Source organism: Notothenia coriiceps, unplaced genomic scaffold (assembly GCF_000735185.1).
Source record: "Notothenia coriiceps isolate Sejong01 unplaced genomic scaffold, NC01 NC01_scaffold00019001, whole genome shotgun sequence".
Taxonomy (NCBI): Eukaryota; Metazoa; Chordata; class Actinopteri; order Perciformes; family Nototheniidae; genus Notothenia; species Notothenia coriiceps.
In genome coordinates this window covers 698,797-719,569 of record NW_011351702.1, presented here as the reverse complement: position 1 = coordinate 719,569, position 20,773 = coordinate 698,797, and the positions used below count along the sequence as shown (strand labels likewise).

Here is a 20,773-nt window from a genome sequence, read left to right as displayed (position 1 = left end):
ATATTAACACGGAAAATACTGATGTTAAAAAACTAATCCACAACTTCAAGTAAACAGTGGTGTAAAAAGAATTCCGCTAGCAGTCAAATACTACGTGACATTAAATTAGCATACGAGGAACTTTAAGCTAGTAAGCTAACCTTAAATTTGACAAGACGTTGGCTTTGGCCTAACGTTACATTTGAAAATACGTTTACAATCGAGGTAAATAACGATACATCATTACAAACATGTTTAAAAGTCCACTAACACGTCTTTAAATGTATAACGAGCTAAAATATATCATTAAACTCTATTTGCCTTATTATTGGGCCTTTACTTACTTCAATGCCAACTCCTTACTTGACCGATGGACGCTGGGTAGTAAGGACCTCTTTACACTGTGTGGCTGTCATGGCTGAAGCCTCGGTTTATTTATTTTGTATGTATTATATATTTTGCAGACGGAAAAGACTGTCAATAGTAGTAGTGCTATAACCCAATTGTGTACAAGCATTGATGAAAACTTAATTAGGGTCATTCCAGAATTGGAGGACAATTTAGACACCAACATTTTTGAAAAATGAACCTTTTATTTTATTTTATATTTTTTATGTATCTAGGAAAAACAGATAATAAACCATCAAAAAAAGTGATTTGCCCAGCTAGGCATCAAATGTATATTTTCCAATGAAGAATTACCCCTGTTACTCTAATTATAGTAACAGGGTTGAAAATCAATGCTAATTTGAGCCTTTAACCTCAGGAATTATTGCTAGATGTAGCATGTAATGCTACTTTCCAAGGCAAGGACAAACTTGGATATCTAATGCAAGAAAGATAACTTTGAAATTAATATGTTTTATTCTGATAATATCAGGAACAGGGTTGAGTGGGTCAGAGTGCCACACTCTTTTAAGACTGAAAAGATTGTAAAAATATGAAAAATAAAAGAGAGGACTTAGTTTTGGTCTACCCATGGCACTAGCACATGGCTTGCTGATGTCACTTCCACTGTGTCATCAGATTTACAGTGTTTTCACTTTCTGTGCCAATCTAAAAAGGTTTGGGTAACAGGGTTGAACGCATGTTGAGGGACACCCCTTCTGTGCAAAATTACTGTTATTTAAAATATGTTTATGATTTAACAAATAGATTTTACCATTACAAGAGACATATATCAATAGAATAATACCAAAAAAAGTAAATAAAATCCCTATTTTAAATGTTATATTTGACATGCAAGTTGGTCACCAAGAAGCCGGGACAAGAGAAAAAGGCCATTTTAGGGGATGTTCGAGAGCTATTTGATTATTTAAATAATATTTTGAAACCACTTTTTCTACAACTTTATATACATTTTGTCTCAAGACAAGTATGTTTAACACAAAAAGTGCATGTTTTAGCATTTTGGGCATGGATTATTAGATTTTTTATATGGGGGACATGAAATGTCCTCCAATTCTGGAATGACCCATTAATTACTTTGAGCACCAGTAACGGTAGGCCTAGTATTTCCAGTCCATTATGCTACTACTCAACTGGGTTAGGGTTAGGGTTATGTCAAGCTGGCAAATATTGCACTCTCTTACTCTTTCAAAAATATTTTTTGTCAAGATATGTTGTTTACAAATAAAGAAGAAATTAACAAGAACCAACAACATAAGTTAATTGTCTATAATACGAGGTACTATAGTCTACTGTACATTAGGCTATGTTAGATTCAATATTTACAAGCTTCCTACATACACAAAGGTGGGATAAGTACTTAGATCTTGTACTTGACTAAAAGTAGAAGTACAAGAGTGTAGGAATACTCTGTTATAAGTAAAAGTATAGTATTCAAAATGTTACTCAAGTAAAAGTACAAAAGTATTAGCATATTAGTAGCTAGTTTTAATTACTTTGTTGTGAATTTACTCCAGTAAAGTCTTATTTAAGAGTTGTTTATATTTTACATTATTATCATACAAATCTGCAAAGTTAATGAAGGTAGGCCTATAGAATAAATGTAGTGGAACAAATGTAGTGGAATAAAAGTACACGATTTACCTCTGATTTGTAGTGGGGTAGAAGCACAAAGTAGCATAAGGTGGAAATACTCAAGTAAAGTACAAGTATCTCAAAATTGTACTTAAGTACAGTACTTGAGTAAATCTACTTANTCGGATATTTAATTCTTAACGGTGAGACTACCAGTAGATAGTAACCTCTCCCTTTATGGCCACCGACTTAATGTAGTGGTTATCAGCTATCTTCTGTCTTCCTTGGGTTATTATTTCACATAATCAAGATTTAACGTTCGGAGATTTTGTATCACATTACATATCCAAATAATTTGACCTGGAATAAGTTTCATGTCTACGTTAAGTAGTTTATTAAGACACTCCCATCATATATCTAGATCTATCTACAATTCTACAATCCAAGGAGATCTTTGCAATCCCCGTGTAAACCGAACATGACCTCTGGTCACAGGAACTTGAGAGTAAGGTACCGGACGTACGACATGTGAATCTCTACTTGGTTGTACATAACGAACGTATTAATACTCTAAGATGTAGACCAAGTAGTTTGTGTCCTACCACGAGGTACGGTATGTAGAAGTCTCAGTAATAAGGCGTAGTAACACTCCAGACTACTGGTCTACCCTTCATGACGAGTATATAATACTTCGTTTTATGTACAAACAAATAAGATCACATGTACGTCGCCGGTACCTTACCTCTCTCCTATGACAGCGGTAGTGCGTGGTATACACTCTTTTAACACTTTTGTACAGAATTGACAGATGGCGTACATAGGTGAGTGACCGACACTAGTTGTTTATCAAACAGCCTTATCCTTTCTTTGTAGGTAGGTAGAAGAGGGCGATAGACACAGCCCACGACCATCGTCAAGGTCGTCTCTCGGGGTGTGAAAGGAAGGGACCGTGGAGTGGTCGAGACTGACCCCCTAAGTTCCGTCGAGGGTCCGGTCGCTTCTCTAATTGGGGAGGTGGACCAGGATCTGAATGGGAGTCAGAGCAGGGTCACCTACACGGACCTTGTGGTGGGATCACCGCGGTACACGTAGGCATGACCAACGAGAGCTTGGTGGAGTTACCCGAGGAAACTGCGCTGCCTCTCGCCACAGTTTTGAGACCCAGGGAGGACCTACTGACTGAGAGGGAAGGCTTTAAGAGTGGAATAGGGATACCTTCCCAGTGGTCGGTGGGACGCCTCTTATCTATATGGGTCCGTTAGAGTACGCTCGACCCCTGCTCTGGACGCGTACCACCATTACAGATCCTAGCTAACACATGATAAGCCACTCTCCCTGGTGGAGTATGGAGAGAAGGCGCACCGGACCCCTCGCAGCGAACCGTAGGGGGTCAGTCTCTTCCAGTCCCCATCCTTGCTTACCTTCTTCCAGAAAAACCTGAGGTCTTCTAAGTCGAGGCTAAAAATACTACTTTTTACAGCTGCTTACCCAGAACCCTTTTAACTTGTTTTAGCACTTAGGCCTACCGTATTTACAATGTCGTTTTTAAACATTTTATATCTCATTAATGCATTGTTTTATGAAACTGTTATTCCATTATGTTTATTTATTGTGTTCCTCTCTGTTCAATCATGTGTTAATGATCATGTAAAGCACTTTGAATTGCCTCTGCGTCTGAAATGTGCTATATAAATAAACGTACCTTACCAACCTTACCTTCTCCCCCATTCGGAATTTGACTGTATCAGAGAAGAGGTAGGCCTATGTCTAAAGAAATCTAATTTGCAATAGGACTGTCCCAGATATTTCCATTACAACTACTGGTTGGTGTTCAATAGCACCATAGACAATTCAGTGATGGCATATTTTTTAGGGATTTCAGTTTTTCTGATAAATGAGAGAAAAGGGATTGATTCCTATGTTCCTATCACCAAAAAGTACAATTTCCGTCTAAACTAAAGCTACGTTTACATGACTATAATTCAGTATTTTTTTAGTTAAATAATTGTCTGACTATTTGGTGATGTAGGACAGCCACCTGGTTCATATCTCAGCAAATCTGAAGAGGAAAAGAGTGATCATTCTGAAGTTATGGGCTTTTTTATCACCTTTCCCATATTCGGCCTGTTCTAATTTGGCTCTTTTTCAGGGATTGGGGTAGTTCTAAAGAACAACCCAAAAAACATTTTTTCCCCCAAAATAACATTTGACAACAATCAATTTCATTAACGGGAGACCCTAAAAGATAAGAAAAATCATTGTTGTGTTTTGTTCTACCTCAGGTAGGGGTATCTCAAAATTTGAGGGGCCTTCCTGTTAGACAATAAGTACAGTACTAGAGTCAATGTGTTTACTTTATTTTATAGGCTAATGAAGATTCAATTGAATGCTGTCGCTCCCGTTTGGTAAGACATGAGACTTGCAGGTGGATATGGAGGGTTATACAAAATTGCTACAGGCAGATTCTCTAATTGCCTTTTTACGTTCATGAGTCATGACAGACACAGTATTTGAACTCTTTCTCTTAATGTATTTTTACTTTAGTAGAATTGAATGGTTCTTTCATGCAGTATTCTTGGATGGTGGTATTGTCTTTTTCTCTTAGAATCTGAAATAGTTTTCAACAATTTGTAAGTTAAACACATATGAACCTCTGTAAAAGGGACTTTTTAATTGTACCTTGTAGCCAGTGTATGCACTACATAGCAATCATCAATTCCAAATATTGATGATAAAATCAGAGTAAATACACATTTAAAAAAGGCATTTTATTAACTTTATGCATTTCGAAAGTACAATGAAATTGATTACTTTAAACAACAGAACATTAAGGCTACTGTACTGACACTATGGCCATGATGAAAAAATACTAATAATAATAAAATTAAAAGGTGGCTGTTAAAAAACAAAAAAAACAATATTTTTACATTTTCTGTACAAAACATTTCTGACTGTTTCCAACTAGACTTAGCATGAAGTTGAACTTACAAGTGATCGGTTAAATGTAAGTAGCATTTCATCAGCACATATTACAAAAATAAATTCCCAGCCAACAAGACAAATCAACACATAGTTTACTCAAATATCTCTTAGAATGTCATTATCAAGCTACAATGTCAGATTTTTTGCATTGCTTGTCTGTAGGTCTTTTAGGAGTAATACATTCAAAATGTGTTAAGCTCTCAGTCTCATTGTGATTTAATGAGATGATACTACGCTTTTCCGCAGGACTAGTTCTAACTTACTGTCCTGAGGAGTCAATGCTTTTAGCCTGTCTAACTTGGCTGGACATTGCTTTTTTTACTTTCATTCCCCACTTCCATTTTGTCATCTCTTACCCCTGTGCTTGCATCTTCAGTTTTGCTTATTTTACAAGCAGGACCTTTTTCCTGCTCCTGGCTTGGCCCTTTAACCAACTCTTTTGCTTGAGTCAATGGTCTACCTACCGGTCTACACTCTCTTTCAGTCGGGCTACCCATATGTTTTTGATTTAGGCTAAAAACATCAGGATGGTTAATTGTACGATTTGGAAAGCGCACGAGACCTGTTGGGGTAGGAAGTAGGGCAACTCTGTGTGATTGTCCTCCACTGTTTTTAGCTGCACCTATGTTTGATTCAGAATGTGGATCACTAGGGCCTTGAGATCTGGTACTTGGATGAAGACTATTGAAATGAGGCGAGGTTCCCCTTATATCTGATCCTTGCATGTCTATGTTTATGGGGGGTTTAGATCCCCTTAAATCTAACCCTGGGCCCATTATGCCTGGACCCCTCCTATCAGACCCAGGGCCCTCAGTTTCTGTAGGCCACCTCCCAGGTCTGACATCTGAACTTCCAGGTGCTGGCTCCCTATTGGTGTTACCATGTCCTATTCTTCTCATGTCTGGACCCCTCATTTCCCTCCTAAAATCATGCTGAAATCCTTGTCTATCTGTTCCAGGGTTTTCCATGTCTACCTGCCTTTCAGATCCTAGTCCCCCACAATCTGAAAATCTCCCATCAGTCCCAGGTCCTTCCATGTTTCGCTCTCTCTTAATACCCCTGAAGTCTGGCTTCCTACAGTCATCCCCCATGTCTTGACCCCATCTCATATCGGATCCTATTTCTCTCATGCCTGGATCTCTTATATCATGGCTTTGTCCACTGTTTTCTGTATCTCTTTGCCTACTGAGAAATGGCCCAGACCTCCTTCTGTTGGGCCCAAACCCTCGATCAGGCTCTCTCCTCCCACGTCCTCCCCTACTGGGCCCTTGGCATTTCATGTCTGGGTCACCCTCGACAGGATCTGGACCTCTATAGCCAGGACCATCATCTCCTGGACCTCTCAAAGGCCCGGGAAATGGCATATTTTGTCTTTCTTGTATGGGCCTTGGCCCAATACTTCCAGGGCCACTCCATCCCCTTCGAGGACCTTGCCTAGTATGTGCTTGAGCATGCTCAACTGGACCTTCTTGGTTGGGGCCTGGACCCCTGTTGTCATGTCTATTCCAATCATCTCCTGAACATTCTATTTCATTTCCTACAGCCTCCATATTGGGTCCTCTTCCATCTGACCATTGTTCCACTCTGTCTGGGCCTCTCATATCAGGTGCAGAGCCCCTGAAACTTCTCATATCTGGCCCATGCCCTCTTATGTTTCCCCTGATAGGTCTTGAACCCCTTACATTTCGAGATATAGGTTCTTGGATAGGTTCTGATCCTCCATAGTCAGCCTCTCCCCAGCCATTTCTTCTTTGTCTCATACCTTCTCTTTTTGGACTTCTGTGCCTGATTCCTGGGTCCCTAAAGTCATGACTACCTGGTCTTCTCCAATCTGGTCCTTGGCCCTCAAAATCTGGACTCCTCGTTTCAAGTCCAGGCTCTTTGAAGCCTGAATCTCCTGGTACTTGTCTGTCAGGCCCTGGGCACTTAATGTCTGGAACTCTAAAATCTAGACCTCTTGGACACGGACTATTGAGCCCTTGAACCTCCATAACATTTCTTTCAGGCCTAACCCCTCTTGAGTACGGATTTCTTCTATCAGACCCTGGGCCCACTATGTCTGAAGGTCTTCTTTCTAGCTCAGGAGCCCTAAAGTGTTGGCCACCTGGAAAGTCCCTGCTCTCAGAGTTTTCCTCTGTCTCTGGAAGCCTTCTATTTGGACCACGACCTCTAAAATGTTGACCTTCTCTCCTCTCAGGCCTTGGGCTTTCTTTGTTTGGATCTGAATGCCCTGGTTTCCTCATGTCTGGACCATCTGACATTGTCCTGTTGAAATCTGGACCCTCCATACCAAAACCTTGTCGTCCCCTGTTGTTTGGAGCTCCAGGTCCTCTCATGTCAGGCCCAGAACCTTCCATTGCTTGATTTCTAGTTAAAAGTCCTGGTTCTCTGAAATCTGGACTGCCAGGACCTCTAATGTCAGGCCCAGGTCGCTCCAAAGATGAACTTCTCCTTTCAGACCCAGGTCTTCTGAAATGTGGACCATCAGGTACTACTTCCTGTCCTCTAACTCGAGGCCCTGGACCTTCTATGCCTGGACCACTAAAGTCTGGAACTTCTGGTTCTCCTGTGTAAGGCCCTAAACCAGTGATACCAGGACCTCTTATATTGGATCCTGGTCCACTGAAATCTGGACCTCCTGGTCCTCTTCTGCCAGGTCCTGGAGCCTCCATAGATAAGCTTCTTCTCTCAGGTCCTGGTTCTCTGAAACCTGGACCTCTAGTACCTCTCCTGTCAGGCCCAGGACCCTCCATAGATAAGTCTCTGCATTCAGACCATGGTACCCGGAAATTCGGACCTTGAGGTCCTCTCTTGTCACGCCCAGGCCCCTCCATAGATAAGCTTCTGATTTCAGGCCCTGGTCCTTTAAAATCTGGACCTCCGGGGACTCTCATGTCAGGCCCAGGACCCTCCATAGCTGGACCTCTTCTTTCAGGTTCTGGCTCTCTGAAATCTTGACCACTAGTTCCTCTTCTGTCAGGCCCAAAACGCTCCATAGATAAACTTCTTCTCTCAGGCCTTGGACCTCTGAAAACTGGACCTCCAGGTCCTCTCCTGTCAGGCCCATTACCCTCCATAGGAAAGCCTCTGCTTTCAGGCCTTGGCCCCCTGAAATCTGGGCATCCAGGTCCCCTGTCGGGTCTAGGAGCATCCATAGCTGGACTTTTTTTTCCAGTTCCTAGATCTATGAAATCTGGACCTACAGGTCCTCTCCCGTCGGGCCCAGGACCCTCCATAGCTGGACCTCTCCTTTCAGCTCCTGTTCCTCTGAAATCTGGACCTCCAGGTCCTTTCCAGTCAGGCCCAGGACCGTCAAAAGCTCGACCACTCCTCTCAGGCCCTGGCACCCTGTAATCTAGACCTCTGGGCTCTCTCCTGTCAGGCCCAGGACCCTCCATAGCTGGACCTCTTCTTTCAGTTCCTGGTCCTTGGAAATCTGGACCTCCGGGCCCTCTTCTGTCAGGCCCAGGACCCTCTATTGATGAGCCTCTGCTTTCTGGCCCTTCTCCCCTATAAACTGGACCTCTAGGTACTCCCCTGCCAGACCCAGGGCCCTCCATAGCTGGACCTCTCCTTTCATGTCCTGGTCCCCTAAAATCTGGCCCTCCAGGTCCTCTCCTGTCGGGCCCAGGTCCTTCCATAGATAAGCCTCTGCTTACAGGCCCTGGTCCCCTAACATCTGGCCCTCCAGGTCCTCTTCTGTTAGGCCCATGACCCATCCTATCCTGATCATTCATTTCAAGTCCTGGTCTCACAAATTCTGGACCCCCTGGTGCCATGAAATTGGGACCCACTGATCTTTTCCTGTCAGGCCTAATGTCCTCTATCAGTCCACAGCTCATTTCAGACGCTGGTCCTCTAAAGTCTAGGTCTCCAACCCCTCTTCTGTTAGGTACTTGGTTCTCCAGGTGTGGACCTCTACTGTTAGGTGGAGGGACTCTCCATTCATCTTGTATAAATGGCCCTTCTCTGAGTGGACCTGATCCTCTCATATCTGTACCTCTGCAATCATCTCGTATGACTGTTCCTGGGTCACCACAATCTATACCTCTCATATGTAGACCCAGACCTATATTTTGACTCGTTTGACCCCTTATATCGGGATCAGCAACGGGACCTGGACCACTCCAATCAGGAGTTTTAATGTTAAGCATGCCATCGCCCCTTGTATCTGAGCCACCCATACTACCAATATCTTGACTAGGCCCCATGTAACTTCCTCTTTGTGTCATATTTGGCCTTCTTAATTCACAAATAGTTTCTGATTCTTTCATGTCAGTGCCATGCATACTCTTTCCAGCTGTCATACCGGGACTTGTCTTCTTAAAAGGTTCTCTAGGCCCACTGTCTTCTCCAAAGAAGGGTATGTTAGAACCACCACTTTCATAATTAATGTTTGGCCCTGGTCCTCTCATGGGTACATTTTGCCCTTTTTGTGGACCCCACCTCTCATGAGCAAATAAAGGCTCTCTTGTGCCCCTTATATCAGCTTCAGTTCTATGTGACGAAGGGCTCTTTATGACTAGATCTCTACTCTTGTTCTGTAGATCTGATCCTTCCCCACATGAATTTATAACAGCTGGTACAAGCATTTGTCCACTCACTTCTGTTTCACTGTGCATCATATCAGGAGCTGGAGCTGTGAGTTCTAGGTTCAAGCCTTGCATACTAGATACGTTTTGTGTATGTGATCCAGGACCCCAAATGGTGGTACCTTTTCCTTGCATGTCTGGGCCTCTCCTATTGGGGCCTGGGAATCCAGTTTCTGTTACTCTAAGATCTATCTGTGGTTCAATATGTCCAGGTCCTGGCTGTTTTGTCACAGGATCTTTTTCAGTTCCTGAGGCCTGAATATCTGAGCTTATAGCTCGAATTGAATCCCCCTCCCCTTGACCCAGTATTTTAGGATGTTTTAAGCCTGGATGTCCCATTTCTATCTGTTTGTCTGCCTCATTTATAACATCATCTTTGAACCTTTGTCCCTCTAGAACTAAGGCACCTCGACCGGTTGGCCACAGTATTTTGGACATTGTTGCTTGACCACCAATAGGCAAACAAATACTAACAACTTTATCATGTGGCATTGAGACACTGGTAAGGGTCTGAGGATCTCTGATTTCCTCAATTGTAGGGCCCCTCTTTTCTGTGCGAATAGGTTTTACAAACTGTGGCTCTGGATCAGGGCTCTGAGGAGAATCTCTAAGGGGCGGATCCGTTTCACGTAGAGGAACTGGAATTTCAAATTTGCTAAACAGAGTTTCAAGTTGAGAGGGTATATTCACCTGGTTAGAGGAACCACTATCTGTGTCGCCACTGACAGACGTGTTTTGAGGCTCTTGGGACTTTGGATCTTTTAAAGTATTAAGCTTGAAATTGTGAAGAAGTTCATGTGAAGAGGGAGAAAAGCCTTCATCAACACTCTTAACAAGATTACTTTTTAGCTGATGTCCAACAGGAGGGTAATTTTGAATAGTAACTGAACTGGATGATGATTGGTTACTCTCTAAAAATGTTCCATCAACAGAGTCTAAAGAGTCTGGAGCATTACACAGAACAGTTAAAGGCTTTGATATCTCAAGGATTTGAGGTGAAGGATCTCTGTTCCATTTTGGCGATATGGACCCAGAATCTGTTTTTCTAGGAGAACATGGGGATCTTCTACGCCCATGAGAATGCTGCCGTGGGGTATGCTCTTTACGTTGGCGACCTTGGCGGTCAGACTGGTCTCTTGCTCTATGCCTTGACCTGTCCCTTTCACTTTTTCTGTGTCTATCCTTTTCTCTATGTCTCCGGGAATGTGAAGGAGAACGTCGCTGTGATCTTTTAGAAGGACTTCCATGGCGGCTCCTTTCATGATGACTCCGCCTCTTTGGTGATAACTTTCTCTTTCTGCTATGGTGTGAACTCAGAGGACTGCCCTTGCGAGAGGCACTATGCCCTGTTCTCGACAAAGATAAATCACGGGTCTTTATACTGCCTCCTTGAAAAACATCATCTTGAAATTCATCAAAAAGTGATTCATCTTCAGGATCATAAGCTACATCAGAGTCTTCAATCTCACCCGCAGAGGAATATTTGTCACTTTCTTTAACATCAGCCTGTGTTTTATCTTGCTCTGTAACTGTTTCTGCATCCTTTTCTACATTAGGTGTGGCAGTTGTGTCTTGTTTAACAGTTTGTGAATCTACATTTGAACTGTCCTCAGTCTCTGTAAGGTTGCTGGTCTTGTCTGTTGATTCTGACAGTCGACTGAGAGGCAAAGCTTTTTGTGGGGGAGACATCAGGGAATCAGAAACAGAAAAGCGAGCCATAAAGATACCAACAGCCTCTCTCTGTTGACGTAGGGCCTCTTCCTGCTCCTTCAATTGCTGTTTTTGCTCTTCAATCTGCCTATTGAGATCCTCAAGCATTCGTTGTTGTTCAGTTAGTGTTGCAGCTGAGACAACCACAGTGCCTGTAGGAATGTTCTGCATTATTACAGCTTGGGTAGAGGATTGCACGGCAGTGGAGTTGGGAGTTGGTGTTTTAATCTGGGTGGATATTGGGGTTTGGCATGATGGAGTACCTGACGTTTGAGTTTGAGCAGGGGGCTTTGTCACAGCAATATCCCTTTGCATATCTGCAAAGATAGTGTCGTCTTCTGGATCATAGGCCACATCATCGTCTACACAGCCTGATACTGCAGGACCCTCTGCCTTCATTTTCTCAATGTTCTGAGGAGCAACCATTCCATATCCCATTGCTGAATCATACTCCTCTTCTGGGTCATATGGTCGGTCAAAGTCATTTTCGTCTTCTTCTTCTATTTTTTTTACTTTTGATTTCTGTCCATATTGTTGGACAATTGGATCCACCATTGATCGAGACACCTTAGAAAACACTGGGACCTTCTTAACATGAACTGTTGCAGTTGAAGATTGTACGTCAGAAGAGACAACGGAGTCAGTTTGCTTATTGCCAAACAAACTTTTCAAGATGGTCTGCAGTGGTGACTTATTACTGGATGCTGCTGTGGCATTTTTGTCGCTCTCAGAGGTGGACTGGGTGGCAGCAACTGCAGCTGAGGTAGAGAAAGGAGGGTTTGTTCTAAAAGAATTATAACAAGATGGTAGGGCAACTGACCCAGAAGAGGACGAGTCTGATGGTGACCCAGGGCAAAGTGGTGAGCCAGGAGGGGAGGTGTTAGCAGGAGTCTCAGGATCGTAGGGTTGAAATATTTCCAATTTGTCAGAACCATAGAGGACTGGGGGTTTTGGGATCCACATAGGGTCTTTGGACATATTCACTTTGGGTCTCTTCTCTTCAATTTCCTGAGGCAAGCTTCCTGGACGTTTTGTCTTTTGGATGACAGCCAGACCCAGAAGAAGATTTGGCCGGTTTTTTTCAAAACCTATGAAATTAACAAAAAGTACAAATATAGAATTAGAACAGGTTAAGAACTAACAATGGGCTTCCCATTATTGATATTTTTTTTACTTTTGCCAGAAAGGTAAAACAGTTATTCAGATTCACAAAAGAAAAGGTTCAGGGACCAATAATGAAATTATCTGACACCAAAAACGAATCATAAGAGAGGGAAGTGAGCAATTTTCTCCTTTTTAGGGATAGCATATGTTAACATTTTGTTCAGGAGATGGAACAGCCCCTGCTGTTCCACATTCAGACCCCTTAAAGATCTCCTATCATGCTATTTTTAGGCATACTGTATATTATGGGTCTCAGATATATACAAATATATAAAAACATGTCTATGATGTTTTTTGCTCAAAATACCAAACCGATCATGCAATTTAGACATCCCTCATATCCCTCTATTTCAGTCCTGTTAGAGAACTGCTGATTCTGTGACTGTAGCTGCTGGCCCCGCCCCCTTTTGAGCATGTCAAGGAAAGCTGTGAGCTGCAGAGGGAAGAGAGAGATTTCTACCAGCAGATACAGCTAAATGCTGCCGTTATTAAATGCCATATCATGTTCCAAACCACATCAAGGATTATATCTGAAACAATATGGAGCTCAAATGCTTTTTCTCTTGCGGGTTAACCACAAGGTGAGTTCCTTTTTTTATTTCCTGCTTTTTTACACATACTCTCTGCAGTACAGGTTAGCTCTGAGTGTTAGCGATGCTTGCTAATGTAAACAAAGATCCTATTACGTCCAAAACACACGTGCATTGTTTCTGATAGCAACGTTTCTGATAGGGCTGTCGGTCTAAAGCCAGCCCACATTTCCGATATTACGTCATATCGGCAGCAAATCTGGATCAGCACCGTTGTACCCCCGTTTTTAGCGATTTGGGTACGGAGGAAAAGAGTTTCTGACACTTTGTGAGTTCCCTGACACACCGGGGACACATATTTATGTATAAAAGCATGATAGGAGACCTTTAAATAATTAAAACAGGAAATGTATTCATTTATGGGGCTATAGCCGCCTGAAAGCTGTTGTTTTTCGTAATTGAAGGTGTTGACATAGCCCAAAAATACCGAAGGTTATCCTCAAACACTTTAAGATGTAAAGGATTATCACACCTGGTCCGTCAAGAGGTTGGAGTATGGTTGGGATTGATTCCTTTGCACTTAGTGGGACAAGGTATATATCTTTGATGGAACGGCTGCCATTGGCGACCACACCATAACGACCTCTGCTGTTGAAGTAGGAAAATAGGGAGACATAGGCCACCTCTTCCTCCTCGGTTGCAGGGTGAAACCGGATCACACATAACTCCTGATAAACAGAAAACAAAAATAATAAACGTGATATATTGATAGGTATCCAGTGCTATTGTACAAGACACCAAAAGGAATCGAAAAACGACTGCTTGCCTTTGTAACAGAGGTCTTTAGTTTTGCAACATAGTCCCACACTGTTTGAGGCAGGATTCGTCCTGCTATTTGTATGGTATCAGGTAGATCCTAAACACAAGGGGAAAAAAGAAAATATATTTTCTTTAACTCAACTGTTGATAATGTCAGATAATTTTCAATTCAACATGTATTATCGTGCACCACTATACCGCTTTGAGATTTTCAGCCGTTCCTGAAACCATATATCCTTTGGTGACAAACTTGGCCACAGAGAGCATGTTTAGGAAGCCTTTCCACACTATCTCATGCTTAGCCAAGAACTGGGAAGTTTCACCATCAGCTGGGGATTCAGAGATCACAGTCCTGGGACACAAAACACAACAGCATAATGATAATCATATTCACGCATGATGCTGATTTAGTCTCAAATGTAAACCACCTGACAAACAAAATAAGAGTTATTCTATTATAATGTTATTTAACCACCTTGAGGATGTCCCATAGAGTCTGGGATCAGCAGAGGATGATGGCTTCATTAAGATCGACTTGGGTAATGGTTTTGTTGGTGGTCCCAAGTGCGTTGGTGCTGAGGGCGACGCAGAGGTAGTCTCTTGACGAATAGAATAAGATGCTGATTGGTTATTGGTTGTGTTACTTGGACTGGATGTGCCTCTAGACGAAGAAGACCTGTTTGCGGCAGTGCGGGGGTCACGCCTTGTGATAGTAACTGTAGAGACTGCTGGGATCACAACTGGTGTGTAGGATCTCTGTTGTGTGGTAGTTTTAGGAGTGTCTGGAGTTGGGGAAGCAGGGGATTCCATGACAGGGGAGGCTGGAGAGTCCATTATAGGGGACGCTGGGGATTCAACGATAATCAGCGCTGGAGCGTCAATGATAAGACGGGGTGAATAATCCATAAGGGATGTTGGAGAATCCATGTCAGGTGAGTCAGGTGGGGCCCTCAGAGGAGAGTCATCTCCGGCACACTTTCTCCAAGAGCGTTCATATTTATCTCTTGTCTCAGAAATCTTGGGTTTTTTCTTTGCCGGTTCCTCGTCTTCCCCAACGAACATTTGACCTTCAGGAAAAAATAAGAATGTATTTAAAACACTTAATGTAACAATAAGTGGCCATTGGAAAATAATTTCTACAAAGTTTTTGTATAGCAATCGTGAAATCACTTTTTAATTCACCTGTGCATATTTTGCATTTCAGGTCAAAGAGATGAGCTTTGTGCTCTGATGTTGTGTCCTTCAGCATGCAGGAGAGAATATCTGGTACAGCACTGCCCTGGTTCGGCTGGCTTGTTCTGGTCTTGGGAGCAAGAGCAGGAAGGTTTTTCTTTTGTTCCTGGAACGCAAACTTTACAGACACAAATATAATTAAATCACAAAGATATCATAACATCCATGTACTTTCAGGATTCATTTTTATAAGGTGCAGGAGTAACAAGGAAAAAGTACACACCGTGCTTCTAGCAGGTCTAGTGGGATTCAAACTGGGCAAATCCACCTTCACTGCCTCAGGCTTTTGCGGCAAACTTGTCGCTTTAGCAGCTGCATTCTTAACCTAGATACAAAAAAGCAAAAGATAACCACTTCTGAAAACTTGATCCTTTAAGTTGAAGCACAATACCTGATTCTGTCTTGGTTGTTGTGTTTAATATCTATAACACTTTACCTCTGTAGTTTCTTTTGCACTTGGCTCTGATGCTTTGGTAGCCTGCATATCCTTCTGGCTCATTCTGGCCAGTCTGAAGGGACTGATCTCTCCACGTACGACACGATACAACAAGCCCTAAGGAAAACGCAAAACTGACTGTCAGTTTTCTAAAAACATAATTATCTATAACAAATCTTAAAAAAACATGTCTCTTGGCAAATGTTTGCTGTATTGCAAGTAGAATAGAGATCACAAAACAGAAATGGGTTTTATCAACATTACACAAACCTTGTTTTTTGGGTCTTTCAGGTTGAACATAATAGTTCTGTACTTGTTCATGTATTTGCTGTCTGTGTTGCGAAATATGTCGAACATCTCCGTCTCAATGCTTGAGACAAGCTTTGCTATGTCACTCTCGGACATCTCCAAGTCCTCACAATCGCACACCCTTAAAAAATTCAAACGCAGTTAGTAAAGAAAATTGCATCATTGCACTCAAATGTAGTTTAAAGTGAAACATATATATTGGGCTATATTAATATTTTTTATAAAGTGCAGCATTTTCAGGTAAGTAATACATATATAGTATATCCTGATTACGTTTGATCTGTTAAAAAATTGATTAAATTGCTAGTTATAAAAGTGCAGAGGGTTGTGTTTCAATAACTGACTACATTATAAAGTAATCTGACCCAACCCTGCATGCTTATCAAATAATTTGTTTTATACATACTAAAACTATTCAGAGCATTAACCCTCAGCAATAGGTCAAATTTGTAAAATTTTGTAAGGTTAAATAATAGGACTTTTATACAAATCTTACACAGTTCTCACCTTTTGAACAGGATGCTGATGAGGGAGCGCTGGATGCTCTGTCTGACTTGGGTATTGGGCTGGGAGGGTCTGGAGGAGGGAGCACTGGGTGCAGGGGGCACCAGCAGATTTCTGGTTTCGTTCATCAGCGTTGGGGCAGAAGAAGGCTTTTGGCCCGACGTCGAGGCTGACAGGTGGCTGGGTGGAGCCTGGGGGGCAGGGTGCTTCTTTGGTATGACGTACGCGGTCTTAGTGACCATAAGAGCCCCTGTTTCATGATGTCTGGGAGCTGAGGTGGAGGGGGATTGTGGGGCAGGAGGTACACTCGTTTTTGTTGGGTTTGGTGGTATAGAGGGATCTGAATATGCAGATTGCTGCTGAGGCACTGCACTGTTGGTTGGCTGCTTTGTCTGTTCTTCAGAGTGGCTCTGTGTCGATGGTGTCTCAGCGGCAGGCTGGGAAGAGGGGGCAACATCAGTCGAGGTCTCATCTGCAGGTGGTTTGGTAGAAGTTGCAACCTCACTGTCTGCCTCTACCTGTTCATTGTCCTTTATAGCTGTTGGAAAAAAGAAAAGCATGGCATCGTGTAAATATGAAGGACTATCTAACCTTTGTGACATAAACCAACTTGTGCAAGAAAAGTTGTTTTTATAAATGTATTGAAAAATCGGATGGCTATGATTAAAACAATTATCTTTCCATTTAAAAAGGGACTTATCCTTTCCAGGGCTATGGGCTGACATTGGGAGAGGGGCCTGGTACACCCTGGTCAGTAACCAGGCAATACCAGGGGTGTAGGAAGGGGTATTCTTTCAGTCATGTTGATGGTTACAGACACATAGAGGCAGCAGAAACAGATTTGTCTATTTTTGCTTCATGCAATGTGCAAATTAACTTTCCTAAAATAATAATCTGTTTTTATTTTTTCTTCAAGTTTTTGCGAAGTTTAATTTCTCAAATCAAGGCTTTGTTAATATGACCTTTTAGGCCTATTTTACATGCTAAAGTGCTTTAAAGGTCCCAACAATATTCATGAGAAAGCTCAGTAAAACATTTGACAGACCCTCACTCACCAAAGGGTTTCAGGGGTAAAAGATAAATATCACCTTATGGAAAAATCTCAAAGAACAACACGCCTACAGTGAAGGCTCGAATGTGCGGTTTATGGAAGCACTCTTGCAGTTATTCCTTGTGTCCTCTAGTGATTTTCAATTTTGAAATATCAGTAAAATGTTTATCTTCTTCCACAGTTCTCTCATAGGATGCAACAACATTCACCTGCTTGGCGATATCCTTCTTTGTTTGCAGTAGATAAAGGCCATTTGAAGGATATGAATAATAGTTCTGCCATTTATTACCAGTGTTGGGCAAGTTACTTCCAAAATGTAATATATTACATATTACTTATTACTCTCTTTTGAAAGTAATAAGTTACATTACAATATTACTGTCTCTGAAATGTAATGAGTTACACTACTTTAGTTACTTTTTAGTTACTTTCACCAAAATAACCGCAAAAGAATGGCTAGGTATTTTAAATGCTAAAATGTAGTTATTGTACATTGAAAGCAATTCTAGAACCCTGAAGGCAGGAGAGACTGAAAAGAGTCAAGGGAAGCTTATAAAAGTTAAAGCATTTAATTACACAAAAGATGCGGTGGTGTAGAAAATGAAATGTGCGAGTGGAGGCGCTCTCTCCACATCCGACCGGTCAGTTCAGATCAGGGGGTCGAAGAGATCAATTCTTGGCTTGCTCTTCCTGTTGTCATCTAAGGTCTTCTCCTATTGGCCGGCGTAGTCGGGGGGCGGGTCCAATGCAATTCCTGCCTTTTTCTGTAGCTAAATTGGATCATTCTGGCATCTGTAGTTATTTAAACATTCCCTGCTACACATTATTCAGCGTCAATAAATGAGTAATAATCCCAGTGTGCTCAATGTATAACATCACATGTCATTTCACCTTGGTTCAAGGTTTGAAATCGTATCATTCCGCCAGATGCTAAATGCTAACCAGAAGTGACACATTTTCAGAATAAAAGTGTTAAGCTAATAGTGAGAACTTCCGGTTTTTCAGAATAAAACTGATTTAAATCAAATAGTGTATTTAATTCAAATTACGCCATATCAACATTGATTTTAATTTCTAACAACATCCAGTGAAGGGCGATGTGGTATAGCATAACAACTGTAGGTCCTTAAGGCTACTAACAACTTGTATTACACGGCTTAGTTGAATACTCGATTCTGATTGTAAATTCTTAACATGTGACACGTTGTTAATACAGCAGTGCAGGCCACTGTCAAGGACTATAATGAAGATTTCTAAGGATGATCAAGAAAGAGAAAGGAAAAGAGGTTAAAAGACGAAGCGCTGGACGTCAGATAAATCACCAGAAGAAGGCAGACATGAGTATACCATAACAGGACACGGAATGGGCTCTGTAGTTTGTTTAGTATATGGCCGTGTACAGGCCCGGTTCCAGAACAAAATGACTCAAGCACCTGCTGCCTAGTCCGAATAAATGAGAGCGTTCCTAGCGACCTCCCCCCGGGACCCTCATGCGAGTGAGGTCAGATGTACACAAACACCTGAAAAACCCTCTTTCCGCCATACTGGCGCCAAGGTCCCTCAGTGACTACCCCACGACGCCCTCATACCCCAACTCCCCCAGAGATGATCCGGGTAGTTAGAGACCATGAGGGTTTCGCTCTCGACACAGGGCGCAGGAGCCCGTCGATTCAGCCCTGGGTAAAGTCCCACTCTCCCAACCGGAGCGGTTCCGAACGCGAAACACAGTGGTTAGGACAAACATTATATGTACCTAGCCTAAGCTCCGCATTCAGCACCCCTCCCCCAGACGTCAAGCCGACCTGATTCCTAACGTGGTGACGAAACGTCTTACTACACCAAACTAACCGAAGTAGCAAGACGCTGGAAAGTCGTGAGTGACCTAGCCAAGTCGGTTGGCTCACACTTCGCCGACCCTACCTACTAGCTAGTCGTGGAGGTTTAGACTCCGGTACAAGAGTCGTCCTTGGCTACCTGACAGGTGAGGTTAAATCCCTTACTCAGGGAATGGGGGGTTCACTTCTCAAGTTTCGATAGAAGCCCCAGAACAAGAGCTCACTCCCTTGTGTTACCTTCGCACTCCGTAACCAGCCCTCTTAGCCTTCGTAGCCTCTCGCCAATGACGTCAGAGAAATGGCCGGTGGCAAACACCTGCTTTTCCCCCCGTCGACCTCGGTCTTTCCGTTTCGAGAGACAGATGGGCGTGGGTAAAAGCAAGGATGGGGGAGGTGGGATAACCGCAGGTACTTCCTTACCCAGTACTGGCTTTCTTGGCCTCTAGCGCCCATGTCGCCGCGCTCCTACCCAAAAGAGGCGTCCCACCGACCACACAGAGGGGAATCCCTATTCCAACTCTTCACAAGGCAGTAGTCCTCTCCCTGAGCCTCTCAAACCTCGGCGAAGGAGGAAGCGCCCAGCTTCCTCCGGTCAACTCCACCAAGCCGTGGATCAATCCCTTACGGTGGACCCGCGGAGAGGGGATCCCTTCCACAAAAGGTCCGTGCAAGAGGTCGACCTTCTTCTCTTCCCCATCTGGATCTTGTCTACCTCCCTAATATAGAGAAGCGACGGACCCTTCGCGGAACCCTAGGGGTGCTGATTCACACCACCTACTCCACGGTCCCTTTTCTTTCAAACCCCGAGAGACGACGACCTTGACGATGGAGGCGCTGGGCTGGTGCCTATTCGGCCCTCTTCCTACCTACCTACCTACTACCCAACCCCAGTAATACTGGGCGGACCGCCTTTATCCCATTGTTGTTGTTGCTCTCCACGATCGGGATGTATTGTGTGAAAGTCCACACACACCACACACACACACCACACACACACACACACACACACACAACACACACACACCACACACACACACACACACACACCACAACACACCACACACACACAACTCACACACACAAACAACACTCTCTCTCTCTGAACCGAATTACTTCGCACACGTCACGACACACACACTCTCTGTTCTCTGAAATGTCGTCCACCACACGGGGGGGGGGCACCATTTACTAACGGGGGGGTTAAGCTAAACAAGACCTCGGCTGGGACAGAAGGTCCAGTGTTTCAGTTGGGAGTGTACTACCTACACTTATGGTCAAAAATCGTGTCATTTATAAGAGAAGGGTCTCTACCCTGGTTCCACTACTACATCATGTACCCAAAATTATTATGAAAAACGAAAAAGTTACAAACGGTAAAGTTTGGTACTCGACCAAGTTTATTATAAACGGAACTAAATGTTATACAAGAAGTAAACAAAATAGTCAAGTCGAAACTTCGAAATCTGATATACTTTATAAAGTCCTAACGTGAAAATTGAGTGACTTTACAAGAGTGAACGAACCAAAGTTTTGTATTGTTTCCGGTATTAGACAAGTAACCCCTGGTAGTTACGATAAAAAGTAACGACAACAACGCCGGTGATAACGAGTACATTTGGATGATGACGACGCGGGGGACATTAGAG

At 42.9% G+C, this 20,773-nt stretch overlaps 1 protein-coding gene across 1 annotated transcript in view; it reads right to left on the bottom strand.

Moving 5' to 3' along the window:
- Positions 1–6,700: 6,700 nt before the first annotated feature.
- Positions 6,701–20,773, bottom strand: part of LOC104951722 (uncharacterized) — a 50,193-nt gene continuing 36,120 nt past the window's right edge. Inside the window, exons 7-18 of the mRNA XM_010778453.1 lie at positions 16,245–16,779; positions 15,699–15,858; positions 15,429–15,545; positions 15,216–15,317; positions 14,942–15,110; positions 14,235–14,826; positions 13,958–14,111; positions 13,767–13,856; positions 13,473–13,668; positions 8,499–12,334; positions 6,957–8,417; positions 6,701–6,862 (exon numbers count right to left, since the gene is read on the bottom strand). Of these exons, the coding sequence (XP_010776755.1) occupies positions 6,701–6,862; positions 6,957–8,417; positions 8,499–12,334; positions 13,473–13,668; positions 13,767–13,856; positions 13,958–14,111; positions 14,235–14,826; positions 14,942–15,110; positions 15,216–15,317; positions 15,429–15,545; positions 15,699–15,858; positions 16,245–16,779 (7,574 nt within the window). The remainder of the gene's footprint in view (positions 6,863–6,956; positions 8,418–8,498; positions 12,335–13,472; positions 13,669–13,766; positions 13,857–13,957; positions 14,112–14,234; positions 14,827–14,941; positions 15,111–15,215; positions 15,318–15,428; positions 15,546–15,698; positions 15,859–16,244; positions 16,780–20,773) is intronic.